This window comes from Emys orbicularis, chromosome 4 (genome assembly GCF_028017835.1).
Source record: "Emys orbicularis isolate rEmyOrb1 chromosome 4, rEmyOrb1.hap1, whole genome shotgun sequence".
Taxonomy (NCBI): domain Eukaryota; kingdom Metazoa; phylum Chordata; order Testudines; family Emydidae; genus Emys; species Emys orbicularis.
In genome coordinates this window covers 50,017,294-50,038,922 of record NC_088686.1, presented here as the reverse complement: position 1 = coordinate 50,038,922, position 21,629 = coordinate 50,017,294, and the positions used below count along the sequence as shown (strand labels likewise).

The 21,629-nt window shown below is 36.5% G+C and overlaps 1 protein-coding gene across 1 annotated transcript in view; it reads left to right on the top strand.

The window, feature by feature from the left end:
- AKAP6 (A-kinase anchoring protein 6) overlaps positions 1–21,629 on the top strand; it is a 299,187-nt gene that overhangs the window by 231,151 nt on the left and 46,407 nt on the right. Inside the window, exons 10-11 of the mRNA XM_065404219.1 lie at positions 15,864–16,010; positions 19,521–19,745. Of these exons, the coding sequence (XP_065260291.1) occupies positions 15,864–16,010; positions 19,521–19,745 (372 nt within the window). The remainder of the gene's footprint in view (positions 1–15,863; positions 16,011–19,520; positions 19,746–21,629) is intronic.

The following is a 21,629-nucleotide window of genomic DNA, read 5'->3' as shown; positions in this document are numbered from 1 at the left end:
AGGGGACAGGAAGGTGGTTTGAAGGCTCTTCGTGCTGCCACTGTCTTGGATTCAGCCAGCGACTGGAATAGTCCTCAGGGTAATACACAGAAGTCTCCAGGTTGTTCTGTTGTAAGCCAGCTGCCAGTTACCCCAGGGTCTTTACCATTATCATAGATCATCATTGTAAAGGATGGTCCCAGCCATCCCTTCTTTACTCTGTCCACTTCCCTCTGGCAGGTAGTGTAAGAGCTGCTCTGGTGGCCTTACAACACTGGAAGATTCCCCGAAGCCTGAGGAATCCTCTAGTTGATTTACAATAGCTTTGTGTTGGTGGACTGAGGCAAGGTGGCCTCAGTACAGCCAAGAATCTGGGCTACATTTGTTTTACCACATCCCAAAATATTGCTCTGCTAAGTTTGGTATTGTGCCTCAAGCAGCAGCCAATACTTGACACTCAGAGGTAGGCGAACGACACGGTTCTACTTTATTATCTTTCGTTTTTTGTTCCTTTACTTAAATCTGTTTTCCACAAATGTCTGCTTTTCTCTCTTTTAAATGTATAATTAGTTCATTTGGCCACCAGGTGGCCCACCACACTGTATTGTGCATTGTACATCCTGGCTCAGGTCTTGAGAAATGCACATAACAATATTTATTAAAACTTCTTTTGTTATATGGCATTGTTTTGTGGATGTGACAGTGTGGAATTTGTTAACTCTGCATTTTATGTTCTACTGATCAAATGTAAATGTATTCACACTAATGGGACTTTTCAGCGTTTACTGTGAATGGTTGCAAAATTAAAAACATATGTAATATCCTTAAAGTTTTTTTGCATGACTTAAATATTCAAACCTTTTTCTTAAGTGCTTAATGGATTTACCAAAGGACAGTTAACTTCTACCACTGCTGTTTCTTCAACACATTATTAAAGGGGCAAAGAATAAAATCAATATAAAGGCAATTCTTCAAATGTCAGTATCTAATGTCAATCATCAATGAGCTGGAAGAATTACATTTAATAGGGTTAATGTAGTGCTAGCGTAGACTATCAATGTATAAAGGCACTCTGAGCCATTCTGAAATATGTATTCATTGCTTAAATTTATTTAAACTTAAGTTATATAGCAATGTACTATAACAATTAGTGGAAGAATCTGAAATGTTTAAAATATAGATTGTAGCTTTGACCAACACTCAAATTCAAAAATACTAAGAATTCTGTTGTTTTCCTTTAGTATAATTAATAAGTGTAAAATGGTTGTTGACCTAGAAAGGAAACTTAATGATGGTTAAAAAAAGCAGCTTTACTCAGACATCAGCACAGTGCAATAACTATTCAGGAAGGATGTATCATCTTAATAATAGGAGTTGCTTATTTTTCCTGATGTTTTTAACAAAATGTCCATTTTGAAAGATGTGAGTAATAAATTAGAGGAACGATGGGGTCCACTTTCTCCCTCCTGCTCCCCCCATTGTCCCTTAAAGCTTTCTTTTACCTTCTCCATATAGAATAACTAAATACCCAGCATAGAGTAACAGAGAAACATCACTGGGTAGAAATATCCATTGAAAGTTGATTGATTGTTGACATCCGACAACTTGCTTCCAATCTACAGCTTGTTGTACAGTACCTATATCTTACAGGTTCGTATTTGAGCTGTCACACTAGCTCTAATGACATGTATGTCTATAGGCTTTAGCTGTCCATAAAAGCAGCACCAAAATGGTCTTCCAGGGATGCCAGTAAAGGACAAGTTCATATTTATATTCTAAGTCTTTCCTAGGAAATTCAATTACAAGTAATCACTGTAATTCCATATTCCCTTCTGAGCCTTCTTCCCTAGAGATCTGTATGGTTAAAGGAGATTCAAACTTCCCTGAACTTACTTCAGAATATTTGACTGCAAGCCTTTCTGTCCTGACTTTTCCTATCAAAAGGTTGTTTTAAAAAGAATTTTGGCACCTTCATGCATTTCTGACCTTTTTAAAGATAAAAATACCTCCTCCAAATTTTAATATGTACCTTTTTCCATTTCTTTATGTAGATTTCAAAAATTAAAATGCAAACCAGTCAGAGTATGGAATTATCACGCCAATAGGAAGGTGTAGCTACAACCCTGTGTGGCCAGCATGGACACAGCTGACATGCAGCAGAGGGACTGGAAACATTAGGGGCCAGAGTCACTTGTCTGCCAACCTCACTTTGTGACAAACGTTGAAAGTTCACAAAGTGAACCTAAAGTGGCCAGAGATCTGCACTGGAGAATTGCCTTCATATAGGGGGAATCTTTACCACTGCCACCAAGCTCCACTACCTCCTCCCAGCATAACGGAAGGTAGGGAAAATGCCAGAAGTAGGGTGGAGGGATATGGCAGGGGAAGGCAAGGAAATGGGATGGTGGAACAAAGCTCTGCTATGCCTTATTCTCCACTGGTGTAAGTTAAAGCTGCCCTCGTGCATCTTCAGTTTATGCCACAGTCGGTGGCTGAGAATCAGGGAACTGTGACTGGTACCCCATTAGCTCCGCTCATCACTGCCCCTAAGCTCTATTTAGGTGCGTTAGAGAATCAAGCTGTAGAGTTGTGCAAAATGTGGACACTTGAGGATCATAGGCTTTTGTGTGACCATTTTGGTTCACATGAGTTGACAAGGCCAGACACTCAAAACAAAACTCATCTGAGTCCACCAAATGTTTCGTTTCATGTCAGATTCTTGCAATAACGCCATGTTCTGTAGGGTTTCCAACCACAATGGTTTAAGCCATAGGCAAAAGTATAACAACATAAAACAGCTGGAAACTAAAGCTAGACAAATTCAAACTGGAATAAGGCATACATTTTTAACAGTGAGGGTAGGTACCAAAATCAGAACTTTTTCTCTTTTTTTTCTCCTTTGTTTTGCCCATTCTACATGAAGGGCATTTCTACCTAATTTTGTTTGTTTCTTAAGCTTTGCCTAACTTGCCTACCTTGAGGAGCTGTTACCGCTTTATTACAGAATCAATCATATAATCATAGGACTGGGAAGGGACCTCGAGAGGTCATCTAGTCCATGAGAGATGCTAGTAAGAAGTGGATTCTGAATCTCAGTTTCTAAGACACTGAAGGTTACAAGAATTGTGCAATTTATTGTGGATAGTGTATTTTATAGAGACAATGGCCATACTACTATCACTCCTTAACTAATATTCAGTATTGCAAATAAGATACTACTGGTTAGTCTTCTAAAAACAGAACACATCATAGAAGTCACATTTCCCCCAGCATGAGCTCACCTTGAGTAAAAAAACTGCTTATGTTCCAGATTTTTAAAGGTTTTAAGTGTTGCTGCATTCAGTATTGCAATGCCTAACTGTTTTAGGAGCCTACATCTAATTTTCAAAGTGATTTAGCCACTTATATGCCTAAATCCCTTTGGCTTTCAATGGGAATTTAGCTCCTAAGGTCCTAAATTACTTTTGAAAATGAGATTTAGATTCCTAAAGATTTTAGACCAGCAGTTCTCAAACTGTGGATCGGGATCCCAAAATGGGTGGTGACCTGTTTTAACCAGGTTGCTAGGCTGGCGTTAGAGTTGCTGGGGCTGGGACTGAAGCCAAAGTCCGAGCCCCACCACCCAGGGCTGATGCCCTCAAGCTTTGGCACCCCCCCCCAAGGGTGTGGGGGGCTTGGGCGTTGGCTTTGGCCCCCCCACCTGGGGTGATGTGGCTCAGGCTTTGGTCCCCCTTCCCAGGGTCTTGTAGTGACTTTTGTTGTCAGAAGGGGGTCGCGGTGCAATAAAGTGTGAGAAACCCTGAGTTAGACATTGCAGTGCTGAGGGCAGCAACACCTAAATAGATTTAAAAAAATGAGTGAGACAAGGTGGATGAGGTAATATCTTTTATTGGACCAATGTCTCTTTTTGAAAGAGACACGATTTCAAGTTCCACAAAGCTGTTCTTCAGGTCCCGTAAAAGATATTACCTCATCCACCTTGGCTCTCTCATATCTTGGGACCAACATAGCTACAACAACTCTTCAAAAATCTGGAGTTATGTGACCCTCTTAATTATCAATGGGGAGGGAATGCATTTATACCAAAGTGTTCATAATTCCATCAGGATGTGTCGGTCTGAAAATATATATCTGCTACTGCATTAAGAGAGTCATTGGTCCTGAGTGCCTACTTATCCTGGTTGTTTAGAATGAGATGTTCCACCATCTATTACACTTGATAGCATTAAGAAGAAAATGATTATCAGAATTTTTAACACAAGAGTTAAATGTTTTTTCCCATATGAAAACAATTCAATGACATTTGCGAGGTGAACAATTTATAGGCAACTCCTTTAATTTAAACCATTATCTGATTTGAGAAAGCACATGGAAGAACTTTTAATTCAGTGATAGAAATGGCACTAATGAAATGTGCATGTATGAATTTTGTTTCATATAAGTTTCTTCCTCCTTGAAATGTGAATAAAAGCCAAACATCTGGATTATGTTTAAATAGCCTGAATTTCCAGTTTTTAGAGAGATTCAATCTATTTTGACACTGTACACTTAGCCTTAACATTTCTGCATGTTGTTATCATTACTTGCAATTGTAAAAAAAAAAAAAAAAAAAAAAAAGTCCAGATTTAAACAAATTTAGATTCTCCTGATGCTAAAAATATTTTTTAAAATAGTTCCTGCTGTATCATACACGCAACCATACTTTAGGCTACATCAGCATTTCCAATATAAACGTGACCTTTTTTAAGATGCTTGTAATTTGACCATAAAAATAAAGTCTCAACCCCGGAGAATTTTTTTTCTTTTCATATCAAAAATGATTGAAAACAATTAAACTATGATTTACATAAAAAGGTGAAAAAACCAAATTTGGACCTTTTAACAATTCTTAAATCACCTTTTTAACATACCTATTATTAACCCACAATAAGCACTTTACTGATGCAATGATGGCATTGGGGTGTTTAAGAATTTTTGTTAATGACATCTCTGATTTGTATTAGAAAAGTGGCTACTAAGTATGGACATTACATTTCAAAACATTTTCAGTGTGTACTGTATACCAGGGAAGATATTACATATTAATTACATAACATCATAAGTACGAATTGATGTGGTATTAAAACAGCATTGAAATGGTACATCATAATGACATTACAATTAGGGAAGTTATGCTGCATTATGCCGATGAGCCATATATATTCACTGAAGATGCATTTGCAAGCACTCTGGATCCACTGAGGTGTGCCAACACTTGACATAACACCAGAAGCAAATCGGAGCACAGTACTGAAACTGTTAGCCTTTATTTAGTTTGGAGGCAGCAGGAAGGTGGGTTTATAATAAAGGAAGAGCTTTTTTATATTAACATTGGACCAAGTCTAGAAATCCTCACTCACAGTCCAATTGTGTCCCCAAGATCTGTGAACATAGGGAACACATAAAGTGGATTTCAGTTCTCCCATACAGGAGCGTTCAGACACTGCCATGATACTGTCACCCCAGACCCCACAGAGGACTGTTCATATGGTCAGTATCCACATGGGCAGAAGGGGTAGGACTGAGCAGGCCGAATAAAGAGTCTTTCTTTGAGTAGTGACAGAGATAGGGCTGGTGGGATGCACGTTATCACTGGTTGGCCTGCAAAGATTCCAGGAATGGTAATACAGCCCAATGCTTTATTTCTTTCCCCACCGTTCACCAGAAGAGCTGTAACCAGAAGCTGTCCATAATAGCATGATTTCATTGGAGCTATCCTGCCATTAAGTGGCGAGAGAAGGAAACCAACAGGGTCATCCCTAGACCAAATGGTGTCCCCCTCTCCATTTGTTAAACTTTTGAGTACTTCGCAGCATCCCGAGCATGGTGCCCTCAAACCCAGCCCCGAGGTGTCGCCTGAGTCACCTGCCCCTAAATCCGGCCCTGGAAGCCACCATGAACACAGAACACTTTCATGGATTTCCCTGGTCTCTCCTGTGGCTACTTCAAGACCCATACATATATCTGGGGAAAGTACAGATTTGGAGCCTCAGCTCATTCTGCAGGATGGAAATCCTTCCTCCCCACTCCAGGGACCAGTGTGGGAGCAACTGTGGGAGGGAAAGTACACAGAGAGTTCCCTTAACTCACACCTATGTGTTTTACCACGGGAGATGGTAATCCATCCCTCTGTTTTTAATCAGTCCTTACTCATTCAAAACACTTAGTGACCTCCTGAGTAATGACTGAGTAAAGATAGAGTAAAGACTTCAGGAAATTCTGTCTATGAAAAATACAAAGAGAATTAACTACACAAGAACATCTGTATCAAAATAAGAAAATGGTTGTGACACAGTATGACAAAAGTATATTAATTTGGAATTAAACCTTTGGTGCTTTTAGGGAAGGTCTGATCTGTGTATCATGTCTGCTGCAAAACCTAGGCAAAACCAGATGAATGGAGGATGAAGTGAGATCCTCAGTTCATAATTTTCGTTGTGGGTTTCTGTCAAACCCCCTCATGTTATATTGGCATCTTTTTATATGTAAGTATAGGGCTCTGCTAGATTTGGTTAGAGAGACACTATTTTAAGTCTTTCTTTGACTAGTGGTTTTGAGCATCCAGTATGTAACAGTTGCTTCTTGAACTTTGTGCTCCCGGGCCTAAACATTTCTTCACAGCAAAGTAGGTTTCCTGTTACTGATGGGCTGAACATTAACCATGCAATGAGTTTGGCATGCCCTGACTCTGAAATTATTCCAGTGAGGATATATACCTGTTAGTCCAAAGTCCTGAGGAGCTCACTGGTTTTCTTATTTCTCTTACAGAAAAACTTCTTCATGCCACTAAATAATTTTAAATTGAGAACTGGTTTAGAAACTGCTACATGCAGTTCCATAACAGGGTTATAACAATCTTTAGTCCTACCTGTTAACAGTGTTCTAATACAGTTGATGCATTTCCAGTCATAAGACAGACCCATGAAACAATAAACACAATCCATGTTCAAATGGATCCCTAGACCTCATCTACACAATGGTGGAAGACTGAGCTACGGTGGAAAAACACAGTAGGAAAAATTCCAGTAGCCAGTCTACAGTGCTGTTAGCACTGGTGCAAAGGTGCTAGCAACAGAGGGAGAATTTCACAAATTCCTCCCTGTAGATACACCCAAAGGGCCTGTCTAAACAGTCAAATTTACTAGCTTCGGTGACTGTGTTATGACTGGAAATGCACCAATAGTATTATAACACTGTTTGATCTTTCCTGTACTGATGGGTGGGAAAGTGTTATTACTATATTATGGAACTGTGTTCTAACACAATCCTCTGACACGGTTTATTTGGCTTTGTAGATGGGCCGTACACGTATGCATCTAGTGGAATCTCATACCCTGATTACCCTGGATGTAGGAATTCAAACTATGGTATTTTGGCTATATGTTCTTAGGAATTTAATTATGTTTAAAATCTGATTAATAGTGTAGTAAATAACTGGTATTGCTACAAAATTGCATTCTGGAAGGTAATGGGATTGGATTTCAACACAAGTTGACACTCAATTAAAATTTCCATATATCTAGTGAATTAGCCAGTTCTTGGCTGCTGTACTAGGGTGGATGTCTTCCTGCTTAACTGAACACTGAGCAAGATAGGCAAAATGTATAATAAAGCTAAATCAAGACTTAATGTATCTGCTAAAATGTTATTGTTTGTATCAGACCAGACCAAAATCAGTATGCAGGGTTTTGTTTTTTTTAAAAAAAAGCCATCCATGTTTAAAACAAAAATTCTCTATATTTATAGTAATGAAGCTGGGGGGGGGGGAATTAAAACCACCTTACTGAATTACTGCTATCAACCAATAGATCCATGGGGCTTGTTCAGCTAAAAGCCACAACAGACTTTGTAATGCAATGATGTAATCTTGGCTTTGTGTCATTTATATTCAACCTAAAAAAAACAATTTTCCTGAATAGACAGGCTGACAACAATATTGTTCAGTGTTGGTTTTTATTTGGATTGTTTCCAAATGGTTCACATGCCTCCACAATAATACACCATGGCTGCTTAACTTTTTACTCTGAATTCCTAAGTTTCCCCTTTTTTCTTATATTTTATTTTTCTTTTAAAGTCCTAGTTATGTTTGTGAAACTAACCAGCTTGGCCACAAAATTAGGATGTATCTTGCAGAGTGCATTCATTTTACTTTTTGCATATTTTTCCTGAGGTCATGTCAAGGTTAGTTTGAATTCCATCCTACATTAAGACTTCTTTCACAGCTATTTAGCTCTGCAGCCTACTCCCCGCTGGGGTCTGCCCCTTGGGCACGTCAAAGCTTCAGACCTGACAAATCACACACAGATGAAGCTGTACAGTTTTTTAAACAGTTTCATCAGTAAGATTTTTTCTTTCACTATACTTTTTTTTTTCCATTGGAGTTTATTCTCTGAATTGCAATATCAGGAAAACTAATTTCTGTATGGAAAATTCTCTTTCACATCGAAGCTGTAAAATAGACATGGCATTGTACAGTAAATTCCATTACCCGTCTTCCAGTTACTGAAAGTACTGCAGATACTTTAATTAGTGACAGGCTATAGCTCCTTGTCTGGTAACTGTAATTGTATTATTAAAATCTATTTGTACAGGAGATTTTAGTATTCTGAAGATTGAAAAATATTTGCAATCTATGGGCTAGATTGTGAATCCATTAATCATGCTGCTGAGCAGTTAGTTACTCACAGGAGTAGCCTTACTGACTTCAGTGGGGGACTACTTATATGAGTAAGTGCTCACTAGTGTGAAGACGTGAGTAAGTCTCTAAACTCAATCTCTATGGGACCTAAGAATTTTTAAGTGTGTGTGCATGCATGCCTGTGTGAGCGCTTGCGCATATATACAAGTTCTCATAAAACTGGTTACCTTCAGAAACATAACTGTGACTTTCAACACACACACACACACACACACACACACACACACACACACACTGTGTGTGTATATTGTATATGTATGTACACAAAAACAGTTTGGCAATTCATTTTGTGACTTACAATTGGAAATATATTTTCTAAAATTGTTAGCAAAATACTCCTATCTGTAGTTTAGCATATTGTGAAACTAATGGTGCAACGCCATTTCCTGTTTAATTGATGAAGTTAAAATGCTTGGCTGCTAATGAGAGTATTAGCAAACAATATACCCTTAACAGGCTTAAGCAGCTCAGGATTTTAAAAGCAGCTTACTGTCCTCCTCATTTTTATAAGACAAAATGTACTGCCTTCTACAAATTACTTGATCGACTGATGAAGTGCCATAATTATAGCTGTACTGCACTTTTGACAAAGCCACAATAACGGATTGTAGTTCAGTCCCCACTCTAGACACACAACTCTTTGCATTACAAAACCCAGTTTTACTGGTCTAATTCTTATTCAGAACAAAGTACACCTGGCGATGTTAACTGTATACTAAAAAGAAAACTTAAAACCTAGGAAATAATATTGGAGCATGACTTTTTTTCTTATAGCTAGTTCACTGGGAATGGTATCTAATGAAGAGTTGTCTAAAGGGTTGCTTGTTTGGAACTAATTAAAGACAGATCTCCTAAATAGGAAAAGGATCATGGGAATTACATTAGGTGTCTGGAGACTTGTTATTCTTTTGGCACTCTGAGTAGATGCTTGAAGTTGTTAGGGATTCTAGAAATAGGACAACCTAATAAAACCTTCTATTTTTCTGGTTATTGGCCAACTTTTTTTTTTTTTTAGTAAGATTTGTGTCAACAGGCTAGAGGCTTGAAGAAAACATTTAAACATTTGTGCATTAACACATTATGGTGAAAAGAATCTTGTACTTTCACTCAGTGCATTTCAGCCTTCAATTAATGTGAAAACACTACAGTGCCTATGCAACTTCTCTTGCCTAGTGGTGCACCATTTATCATTGCAGTTTTACATTGACCTTGACACCCACTTCATTAGAATAAAGATTGTCTACCATTTAGGTTACATTGTTCCTCTGCACAGAGACCCCATGCAAATTTCTGTTCAGATAGAAGAGCTGTGAGCCTGTCAGAGGTCATCTGCATTAAATGATTGCAGCTATTTTCCAACTGCTTCTTTTCATTCTACTCAATTCAGGCTAGGAGGATCAATCAAGCCCTCTGCCTGAAACAGTGGGACTGCTGGGAATATAACTGTTTTTGGTAGTAGTGGATATGCCCTAAACAGTATTAAATATTTAATATAAACTCATTAAAGGGCATGCAAAGTCTTCAAAAATATATTACATTTATAGTAAAATTTAAATGGTTGGGATCACCTTCCTTCAGAAAAGCAGAACAATGGGTACCAATTGCATATTTTTTTATTGTGGGCAAAATGTAGTTCACAAAGTTACTAAGCCTTTTCTTCAATGGATTCATTTTGCTTGCTGCTGGAAAGATGAATGTGAAAAACAGAAGTAAAATCCAGATTTCCTATTTTTTTAAACAAAAAATGCATGGTGTTTGTTTTGGTTTTGTTTCTGTTTTCAGAGGAGGGGGATTGTGCAGTATGAAGTATTAAGATTTGTTTTGTGTGTGTCTATTTATAAATAATACTATGTGTGTATGTGTGTGTGTGTGTGTGTGTATATATATATATATATATATATATATATATATATATATATATATATATATATATATATATATAAAGAAGAGTGAATGGCAATAAGTTACCAGTTTCCTTCTTGAGTTTTCTGAGTGATATAATTGGAATTAAATTATTAATGGGAGAGACTTTAAAAAAAGATTGTTTTATGATCTTCTATTAGAGAATTTGCAATTCATTTTAATATTTGTAGTTTGATTTATATTAAAGATAATGCAATCTATGTCCAATTAACAATACATGGCCAATGTAATATGATTTCCAGATCATGGAAATGGAATAAGCTAGAAGAGAAAAAACTGATTCTTAACCTCAGATGTAATTTGCTGTGAGAGTTCTGGCAATTTTAAATGACATTGCACTTTTTAATTTTTCCAAAGGCTCAGCAGCAAATTTATCCCAATCAAGAAAACCTATTATTAATTTACAAGGACAATTGTAGGAGTCTTTATAATTTCCCTGTGCAATTATTTGCCATAAATTGCTAATAGTAAAACATAAGCAGTTTGCAAGAAATAACGACTGCTGTTTGTCTGGACAGTATACTCAACCAAGGTCTTGAATGTTGTCCAGAGCTTCTAGTTGTAATGGTTGCATATGAAATATAACCAAGCTTCTGGACAGTTTGTAAAATGTCCCACATTGATATAATGACAAAAGGTGGAAGCATTAAGAGCTGTTGTGAAGGGTAGGCTGGCCTCTAGCAGATTCCTTCACTTTGCTTGTATACAGCTGAGCTTTGGACCCTGGACTTCAGAATAAAAAGAGTCTTTGTTCATCACTGAATGGCATTAGGCATGGGGCTTCCTAAGGGGCCACCATGAAGCCTAGCATGAAGAGTGCAAACATTATCCAGAAAGCACAATGTGAGTGTGTGCAGAGAGATGATAGACAGACACATATCTGTATGAATATACATATATGCAAGTATATTTCATGTATATTTTAGTGAATGTGTCCACAAAGCATTTTTACATGTACTGACGTAGACTGTATACAACTTTTTTGCATGCATGAAATCAATGAATGTATGTACATATATGCACCATTTATGTATATGTATGTGTGTGTATCTGCAGTAACTGCGTCACTGCAGTTTTATAAACTTGTAAAATATTATTCAGGTACAAATAAAATTGCAGATCACTTAATCTTAATCTCAATCATATACTAGGTCGTGTCATTAAAAGAAAGTTAAAGTTGCATTTTGGAGACTGTGAATGATGGACTGTAGAAGATCTACAAATTGTGTAACCTTATTCCAATAACTGAGAAATTTCACTGGCTTAATTCTTCTGTACTTCGTAGCCATAGCTCCACTGTGTGTTCAGTATGTCTAGTCTCTTTTCACTATAACCAACAGAAGCACCATACAAAAGTCTTACAATGGATGTCTTAATCTCTCTGTGTGCTTTTAGAGCATTATTTTGAATTCCATCATGCAGCCTTTTTTCTTTCCTCTTCTGAAGTTTTATTACAACAACAGAATTCCCAGGGAGCTTTAGGGGCAAGGTTCGCATAATATTGCCCTAAAGTTTTGCTTTAGGGGTGGAATCTGTACCCCAGCCCTGATCATCTTTTTGTGATGTTTCTCTTTCTGAAAGATGCAGTGTGCAGTCTTACAGCGTTGTTAACGGTGTACAGATTTTTTTTTATTATTTACCAGACAGTGCACATCTACAAACCTTTCATGATGATTTCTTTCTCTGACCTCTCGGTGACTAGGCATCTTGTTCCTTAACACTGAGGGAGGCTGAAAAATGCTTGAGTTGCTCAATGTGTGCCTTCTATACCAGTTTCAAAATGGCTTATTCTTCTGGTTTCCATGGTGACAATTAACACTGTTACAAGGCATTGTTCCAGTCTCCATTTGGGCAGAATTTTCGGGTGTGATTTTCCACACACAAACACAATTATTTTTATATATATCTATACAGATATATATAAAGTATCCCTTAGCATAAGTGTCAAAAAGGGGGAGGGGTCCTCAATCAAGCCTTCCTAGATTTCATAGAATATTACTTTCTGACAGAAATCGTGTTTTTACTTCCTTTGTTTTGGAATTCAAGTACTTTTGGTTTAAAAAAAGTAGTCACCTAATATGAATTTGCCAAGCATCTTAATGGATAAACTCTTTAGTGATTTTTTTAAAACTCCTTTTTTTGGCAAGAAAAAGAATCAAAATTCTTTAACATAGATACCAATGCTTCTTATTTCTACTGGGTGGATTCATTAACACAAAACCAGCCATGCATGCACACATACACACAGCTAATCATGCTGTAAGTACTTGACAGTATTTCAATGTGTGTTTTTTTAAAGTTTGGTGGGGCAAGTGCTGTGGAAAATTAAATATTAGTCATTTATTTATTGCAGCCACTGTGAGAAATCCTGTGACTTTAACTTTCTTAATCTCATTTTTGGCTATTGAACAGTAATCTATATCATAGCATTCACAGACTGTCACAATGGAGCAGCCTTTGCTCACTTAATGCCGCGGATAGAATGAATATGAAGATTAAATTATCTTCTCACCACAGGATAAAGTAGTCCTCCTAGACTAGGGTTGTGCAGCACTGATAGAGCTGGTAGCTAATTTTGCCATGCAACTGCTTAGAGTGTAGGTGTTTAATGGATAAAAAAAAAAAGCATTAGCAATAGCATCTAGTGCTATCAGTCCCTAAACTGTACCTGCTGTACATTAAGCTCTTTCCTTAAATTAAAATAAACACTTCACTTTAATTTTCATAAGTGAAACAATACTGACTTTCACTCACATACCAATACATCTAACAATTAACTGAATTCTTTCATCTTTTACTGTTACTGTATAATGCATTCTCTATCAATCATCAGCTTTCGTCATGCTTTATATATAGTAGGTTACATGGTGACAAAGACAGAAAGCATACATAAAGTCTAGCTTATTTATTTTTTAATGTAATAACCTTTTATAACATCTGTCACAGAAACTATTCATGCTATGCTACATTGCAGAATTATTTTATCTAGTCCAAAATTAAGTGAAATGTTTTAGTTTTTATGTTAGCATGAACATTATTGTTATGAAACATATGCAACCTGTATTATTTTGTCACTGATTTTATACTACCCAAGAGCATAAGCAAAATCTAGTTCAGGTAACAATAACCAAATCAGTCAATCACAGGTGAAAAGTGTTAACTAACCAGAGCCCGCACCAGTGTCACACAGCTAGAGGACTCCCTCAGTCTATTAATTCGCTTGGAAAAAGAAAAGGAGTAATGTGTATTGGATTTCAGTTCCTAGCTAAACTGGATTTCAGTGCCTAGCTGTAATCGACTATGGATTCCCCTTGATATTACGTGTACTTATGGAAATAATTATGCAAATCCTTTTCAGCTATATCATCGTTAAATAGAAATCAGATTACATAAAGCAGATTGTAATCTCCTCTAGTCACCATTCTAGCTGAAAAGGCAATAATATAGGGCCAAGAAGCATACTTGTTGAACATTTTAGTCCAATGAAACTGGATTATCTGCGGGTTGATGCAATTCCTCAATGCAAAACCCGATTGCCTCCTGTTATCACGCATTTTTAGAAAGCACAGTCTGTTTTCCATCTATCAGAAGACAAGTTCTTTATAAATTTTAAACAATTCCTTGATATTTACTATGAATATTCATGCAATTTTTGATACGCAGACACCTGATCAGTGTTCATTAATAATGTGAAATGCTTTAAATCACCTCATTTAAAAGATTTTGCTCTGTGATCCACAAATGACTAATATTTTGTGAAGTTTACATAATACAAATGATGTGCATGCGTTGTGTAAATGGAAGATTAAAATATGAAACTAACAATATGCAAACATATGCATGGAAATGCTGAGGACCTATTAGCTGAAACAGTGATTTCACACATTTCTTATTTTCTTTAAGCTGCCTCCAATTGTTTTTTGTTTTGTTTTGCTACAGTACATGTTCTTGGATCTGGCAAAAGCACCCATGTTTTAAACATTCTTTATTCTAGTTTAATTTTGTTATACTTAGCCCAGATATTAACATTTTGGGTAAGAGCTACTGTAGTAGCTGTCTTGGCTGACTTTAAAGCAAAGAAAGCTTAATGTTGAGGATGCAGTTTGCTAATAGCTATGCATAATTTATGTAGGTTTTCTAAACACTTGTTTGGGAAAATGTGCTGTATTCCCTTCGCTGAATAAAAGGTGCGGTTTTTGGCAATATAAGAAGTCCCATTTCAACAAATGTGCTTTTACGTAAGAGTGTGTGTTGCATTTTCTGATTTACTCTGCAGTCCACTAAAACATACCTAATCATTGTAGTAACCATCATATATAATACTAACATAGCTCTAAGAGAACATGTGTTTTAAAGAGATTTACTTACCAATATGTCATGCAGATGCCAGTATGTCCTTTTGTGAAAAATATAAGAAGTAGCCAACTGAAATATTTAGAGATTCACTTTAAAGTAATTTTGTAAAATGTTTGTTAAACTTCTCTTTATCCTTATTTCCATCTTCTTTTTAAAAAGGTAAATAATCACACTGGAAATAACGAGCAGTTGTAGGCTGAAGAAGCATTTGAACAGTGTGAGCATTGTTGCTGTTCTTATTTGTGCCACCATTTTAGTTCTACTGTAAGAGTGCTTCAACAAAAATCTAATCATTAGAATTTTATTGAAATAAGATATTAATAATTTTTAGCGTGGCTAAAATATTATGTCATCATATGCCTTAATTTCATAGCTCTCAACCTCCCGAGACCCAAATATGAGGCAAAACCCAACAGGACAAACAAGAGAAAAAAAGTTGTGCCGGAAGCTTACAACAATGTGGAATTTACTTGTTTTCATTTTTGTAGTTTCAGTGTCATGCTTCAGTATTTCTGATAGGAATAACATGCCTTAATAAAATTAGGAAAACACCTGATTTCAGGGACACAAAGGTAGATCAGGTTCTAGATGAGGGACTGTTGGAAGATATGTCTAATTTTGTTGTATGCAATCAGTTGCCAACTTTTCTAACTTAAATCCCACCCATACAAACCACCTGCTCAGTGTGCATCTGAAATCCTATGGAAAAATCCTTTCCAAGACACATTAATAAGGTTGTGTGTTTTGATATATAAAAAAGGAAGCTCTCTGATCAGGATGACAATTGAGCATTTTGATTTTTAAGGGTGAATTTTAATAGAGAAAACAATTTACTGTAGCTAATGTTATCTTTTTCTTCTCATTTTAGAGATATAATGTAGAAATGTCAATCAGGCACCCGAAAAAGATGGAACTGCTTAGTAAGGTTGAAGCTTTGAAGAAAAGTGGTGTTTTACTACCAAATGATCTCCTTGAAAAAGTGGATTCAATTAATGAAAAATGGGAACTGCTTGGGGTATTTGCATTTTTATTACTGTTTGTGGGTTATATGTACATTTTTGTCTGTTGAAGTACGCTGTCTGTCTGATTTCTAATTTGAGGCACAAATATCTTGCTCTTTCAATTCGCTACATACATTTCAAACAAGCTACTCATACTATTATTAAAAAAAACTAGTATTTTCTTCTTCTGTTGATTTTTTTTATTCCATGCTTGTCACCTGTCTGACTTTAATAATTTTAGTTCTTTAATACATAAAGAATGTAAGTAAAATATGCCGTGTATTATGGGCATGCACCAAGTCAACTATAATACAGTATATCTGATATACACTGACTGTCATGCTTGAGTGAATGTTAATAGAATTTATTCTGAAGGTACATGTTAGAGACGTCTACTGTTTAACTATTTACTATACCCTTAAGATGAAAAGTGGGGTTGTCACTACATATTTCAGGTGATATTGATGGCTCAAAAACAAATATGCAAATTTGGTACAAATCTGAATACCTGAATCTAAGAATGCAGCCAGGATAAGTTTCACGCTGCTGTATTCAGCTCACTTTTGACAAAAGCCAAAAAAAGTTTCATGTAATTCATTTCACGCTATGATGGGCTGGGTTTCAGCCAAAGTGTGAGATACAAGAATTTGCAAAAAAAAGCAATATAGTGATTCTGTTACCCAGAGACTAGTGATGGCACTATGCAGGAGACACTATTGTTCTATTGTTGTAAGACAGCTGAGAGAGAGAGGAGAAGTTAAACTATATTTTTTCATCCACTTTTACTTAATTGCCTTCACTTCAAATCAAGGGTAAGATAAATTTATAAATTACTTTAAATGATTAATTATAGATGTGTAATATTAGCAATACAGTTATACAGCATAATTTTGCATGCTATTATCTTACTTTTAAAAACAGTATTTCTAAGATATTGCAAATAAAGCTATATACACAACTTGTCAGGGTCAGCTTAGATACTGGCTTGTCATTTTAACTTGTGTAGTAATACAAAAGCCATTTTACATGTTTTTTCTTCTGCGTGGTTCAGCTGTTTCAAACAACCTGAGTCTATGAATATGCCAATTGTCACAAAAAGTTAAGTTTGTCCTATCAGTAGTTTGTTTAAAAAGTAATGTGCAGCATTTCTAAATTCATTTTTAAATGATTGAACAGCAGTATTATAATTCTTAAAAAACAGAATTTACTAAGTTCTCAGTCTAGCTTTTTCAACTAATGAAGAATTATGGCAACCAATTTGTATTTAAATTGTTTAAAAATAATTCTATTTATAAACCTTGGACATTTATGACTTGAAGCACATTTAATCAGTTTAATTCAAGCTCAGTACCACACCTCTGGTTACACTTGGTAGGATATAAAGACAGTTTGAAAGCAACTGATGTATAATCCTTCTTAAAATCAGTTTTCAAAATGTAAATAAAAAAAACTAACAGGTCTTTTTTTAAATACATTTAAAAAACTTTATCTCTCAGCATGTTAAAATCAAAATATAATTTTAGATTACTTTTTGTATCAATTTCTGCATTTACAAGAAAAATAAAAAATGCAGTTTTCCTGCTAAATGCAATTTCATGTATAATAAGCAGAATTGGATAGAGTTTTGTTTAATTTAATAAAAACCTCTGCAGAAACTAGCAACACTAGGCGTACTGTTTTAATTGGCATGATTACATTTTAATTGGCATGAAAAAAATTAAAGACAAAGATTTTAACTTCTAACAATGGTAAAATAGAGGGATATGGTTTTTAATATTACTTTCATCTAAGGTGAACAGTGTGGAATCGAAATACATTAGAATGAAATGTCAGTGGTGCGTACAGTTTAATCTGTGAAATTTTGTCCCCTGTGCTGAATATTACTCTGTCTCAATTGCATATTAAACAACCCTATCAAGGCAGGCATTGGCATCTGCTGTGCTGACACAAATTGTGAATTAAATGAAATTGATGTCCTCTGTCGTATATTTATGAAGACGGACCATTCTCTGAAGTATTCTGTTTATGAAGAATTTATGATTGCAAACTGTTCCAGAACAAAAAAGTGGCAATAAATTCTTTTTTGTGACCCTACCCTCCAAGGGCATTGATTTCACCTCCTGCTGCTACTTTTGTTACAGCATAAAAACAATAGCTAACTCTGGATTCCTCTGAGAGTCTTCAAATTATCAATATTTCCACCATGAAAATAGAAAGGTGTTGCCAAGAATGCATGTTTTCAAGTTATGGTCTCCTAAAGATACTATTTACACAATGCTACACAGTAGATTAATGTCTGTTAATCTAATTTTATTTGTGTTGTAAAGCTTATTTTTGGAGGCTTAATTCATCACAATAAATCATGTCCCACTGAACGGGGATGGTTCATTTTCCACAGACAGGCATACAGGGTCACTTAAAACTGTATCTTCATGTTACAACAATTAAGCCCTGCTAATTATAAATTCAAAAGGTTATAGGATATGGTTGTCAGTATTTATTCAACATTCTACAATCAATAGTACAGATTTAGTGCTTATAATAAGTGTTGGACTGACAGCCTTTTACAGGTTAGATGAAACACAGCTTGGCATAATAGAAGCAGGCAACCACATGCTTCCACTGTGATGTTGAGGGATTGCCTTTTAAGATACTGAAAGGGAAGTTAAGTCTCCCTGCACAATCCATCCTTGGCCTCTTCAGCACATTGATTATGCTCAGAATGCTCACTCCTGAAAATGTAGCTAGTGTTTCTTTTACTATAAAAGCTGTCTGGAAAAGCTACAGTAAATTAATTTAATTGGTGGCCATAGGTGAATGTTTATTTTGGGCCAAAAATTTTAAACTTTTTGCTGCTTAAAAGTTAAGTACTTAAATCCATATTTAATTATCTAATTTCAGAGGTTCTAAGCACCTGAAATTCCTATCTCACTGGAAGCTGTAGGTGGTGTTTGCCTTTGAAATTCAGGCCACCCATTTTGGCCAGATTTTGGCCCAATTCTAAGTTTAGACATCCAAGTTTGAAAACTTTATCCTAGGAATCCATAGTTTAAAACTATATACAATGGCCATGCTTAAAAACTTGTGATTTTAGGTAAGGTTAACTCATTATTTATAATATTTCCTATCCTTACTATGTGGTAAAGTTATTTAGTTATCTTAAGCAATTGGCAAGTGTTCCTAGGTGAACACTTTACAAAGTTAATCCAATGAGTACAATTTTGTCTTCTTTGTCCATAATTGTTGTTATGAAAAAATCCATTTGTCACTAAGGACCAGCTCCTGCTCTTCCTCCCACTGAAGTCAAAGAAAGTTTTGCCATTGAACTTCAATGAGAAGAAAATTGGGCCCTAAATGAGAATAAAGGGTACAAAGAATAAATTGATTGATATTGGTAATAACTAGAAAAAATATTACTGGTCATCTAACAGATGGTTCTTGTTGTTCACTAACCTGTGATATGTTTTGGTACATAAGACTAATCTCTGGTTTTTTTTTTGTTTTTTTTTAATCTAATGCATTAGAAAACCCTAGGAGAGAAGATCCAAGACACAATGGTAGGGCACAGTGGGTCAGGTCCACGTGACCTGCTCTCACCTGAAAGTGGCAGTCTGGTAAGGCAGCTGGAGGTCAGGATCAAAGAGCTGAAAGGGTGGCTGAGAGATACAGAGCTTTTCATCTTCAATTCCTGTCTGAGACAAGAAAATGAAGGAACAATGACTGCTGAGAAACAACTGCAATATTTTAAGGTAATAAAAAAAATCATAGTTTTGATAGCGAGATTTCTCTTAATAGTTAAATAAAATATGTATCAGGTAATGATAATACAATATATGTACATATGTAATCGTACAGTCACGTTTATACCTGCATTTATATACAATGTGTTCATGTAATGTACTGTTGCACACTTACAGAGAAGTTATTTTTCTACAGTAAAACTTCAAAGGGATGCTCTCTGTAATCAGAATTTGCAAAGCAATTTGTGTCTTTTATTTTACTTCACTATAAACTTGGTTTCATTATAAATGATTACATTGTGTACTGCAGTCTCTATATTGAACACTTTAGTTAATGTGTTGTATAACACCCCAGTTTAATAGACATGAGACCTGAATCTCCTCTCACTTAAGGCAGGAGTAGCTGTACTGAAGTCAGTAATCCCACGGGCGAATACCTGTTATAATGAGAGAAGAATCAGGCTTATTGACTATAGATAGGTAGAGATAGACACACCCACTATGAGATTGGCCACAATCTAGTCTTGAGCCTGGGACTGGTGATGGGGGATGCAGTTTACACCTTTGTCATATTCAGACCATTACCTCCTTCAGCTGGAGGCCAGGACTCATCTTTGCTACTGTTAGTATGAAGGACATATTTTATTGTTCCATTACCAGTTTGTGCAGGAGTATGTTTGTGTTAATGAAGCTCTGACTTGGTTGGACAACAAGATTGTCTTGTGTTCATAGTTGTCAGTATGGTAGCTCCAAAACATCACCTCCTCAGTGTCATCTCGCAGGTCACCTTTCTCTATGGATGATCTTTGACAGATGAAATAAGAAAGAAGAGGGATAGACCATTAATTTTTAGGGTTTTAGAAATCTTAAACCATTGCTGAGGTAAGGGTGATGAGGGTCGTCTCTTGTTCTGCAATATCCATGAAGTCTCAATCAGCAGCACTCTTCCCATGCACAATAATCCCATGCACTACTACAGACTAGGGACCAAGTGGCTAGGCAGCAGTTCTGCAGAAAAGGACCTAGGAGTTACAGTGGATCAGAAGCTGGATATGAGTCAACAGTGTGCCCTTGTTGCCAAGAAGCATTTTGGGCTGTATAAGTAGGAGCATTGCCAGCAGATCGAGGGACATGATCATTCCCCTCTATTCGGCATTGGTGAGGCCTCATCTGGAGTACTGTGTCCAATTTTGGGCCCCACACTACAAGAAGGATATGGAAAAATTGGAAAGAGTCCAGCGGACGGCAACAAAAATGATTAGGGGGCTGGAGTACATGATTTATGAGGAGAGACTGAGGGAACTGGGATTATTTAGTCTGCAGAAGAGAAGAATGAGGGGGGATTTGATAGCTGCTTTCAACTACCTGAAAGGGAGTTCCAAAGAGGATGGATCTAGACTGTTCTCAGTGGTAGCAGATGACAGAACAAGGAGTAATGGTCTCAAGTTGCAGTAGGGGAGGTTTAGGTTTGATATTAGGGAAAAAAATTTCACTAGGAGGGTGGTGAAGCACTGGAATGGGTTACCTAGGGAGGTGGTGGAATCTCCTTCCTTAGAGGTTTTTAAGGCCTGGCATGACAAAGCCCTGGCTGGGATGATTGTATGATTCCAGATGGTAGACCGCTTACTGAGTCTCGCTTTAGTAGGACAGGATGGGGTTTTTACACCTTCCCCACCGTGGGTTCAGCAAGGGCTTTGTTCATGCATGGCATGAAGGGCAACAGGCGATATGTCACAACTCATTATTTAAGTGTAGGGCAGATGTCCAGTGCAGGTACTCCATAGGGAAGGTATACATGGCTTGGAAAAGGACTTAAAAAGAGGTGTTCGTTAAAGGAACGAACAGGGGAGGGGGGTTGGGGACTCCTATGATTGGTACGGCAGGGAGCCAACC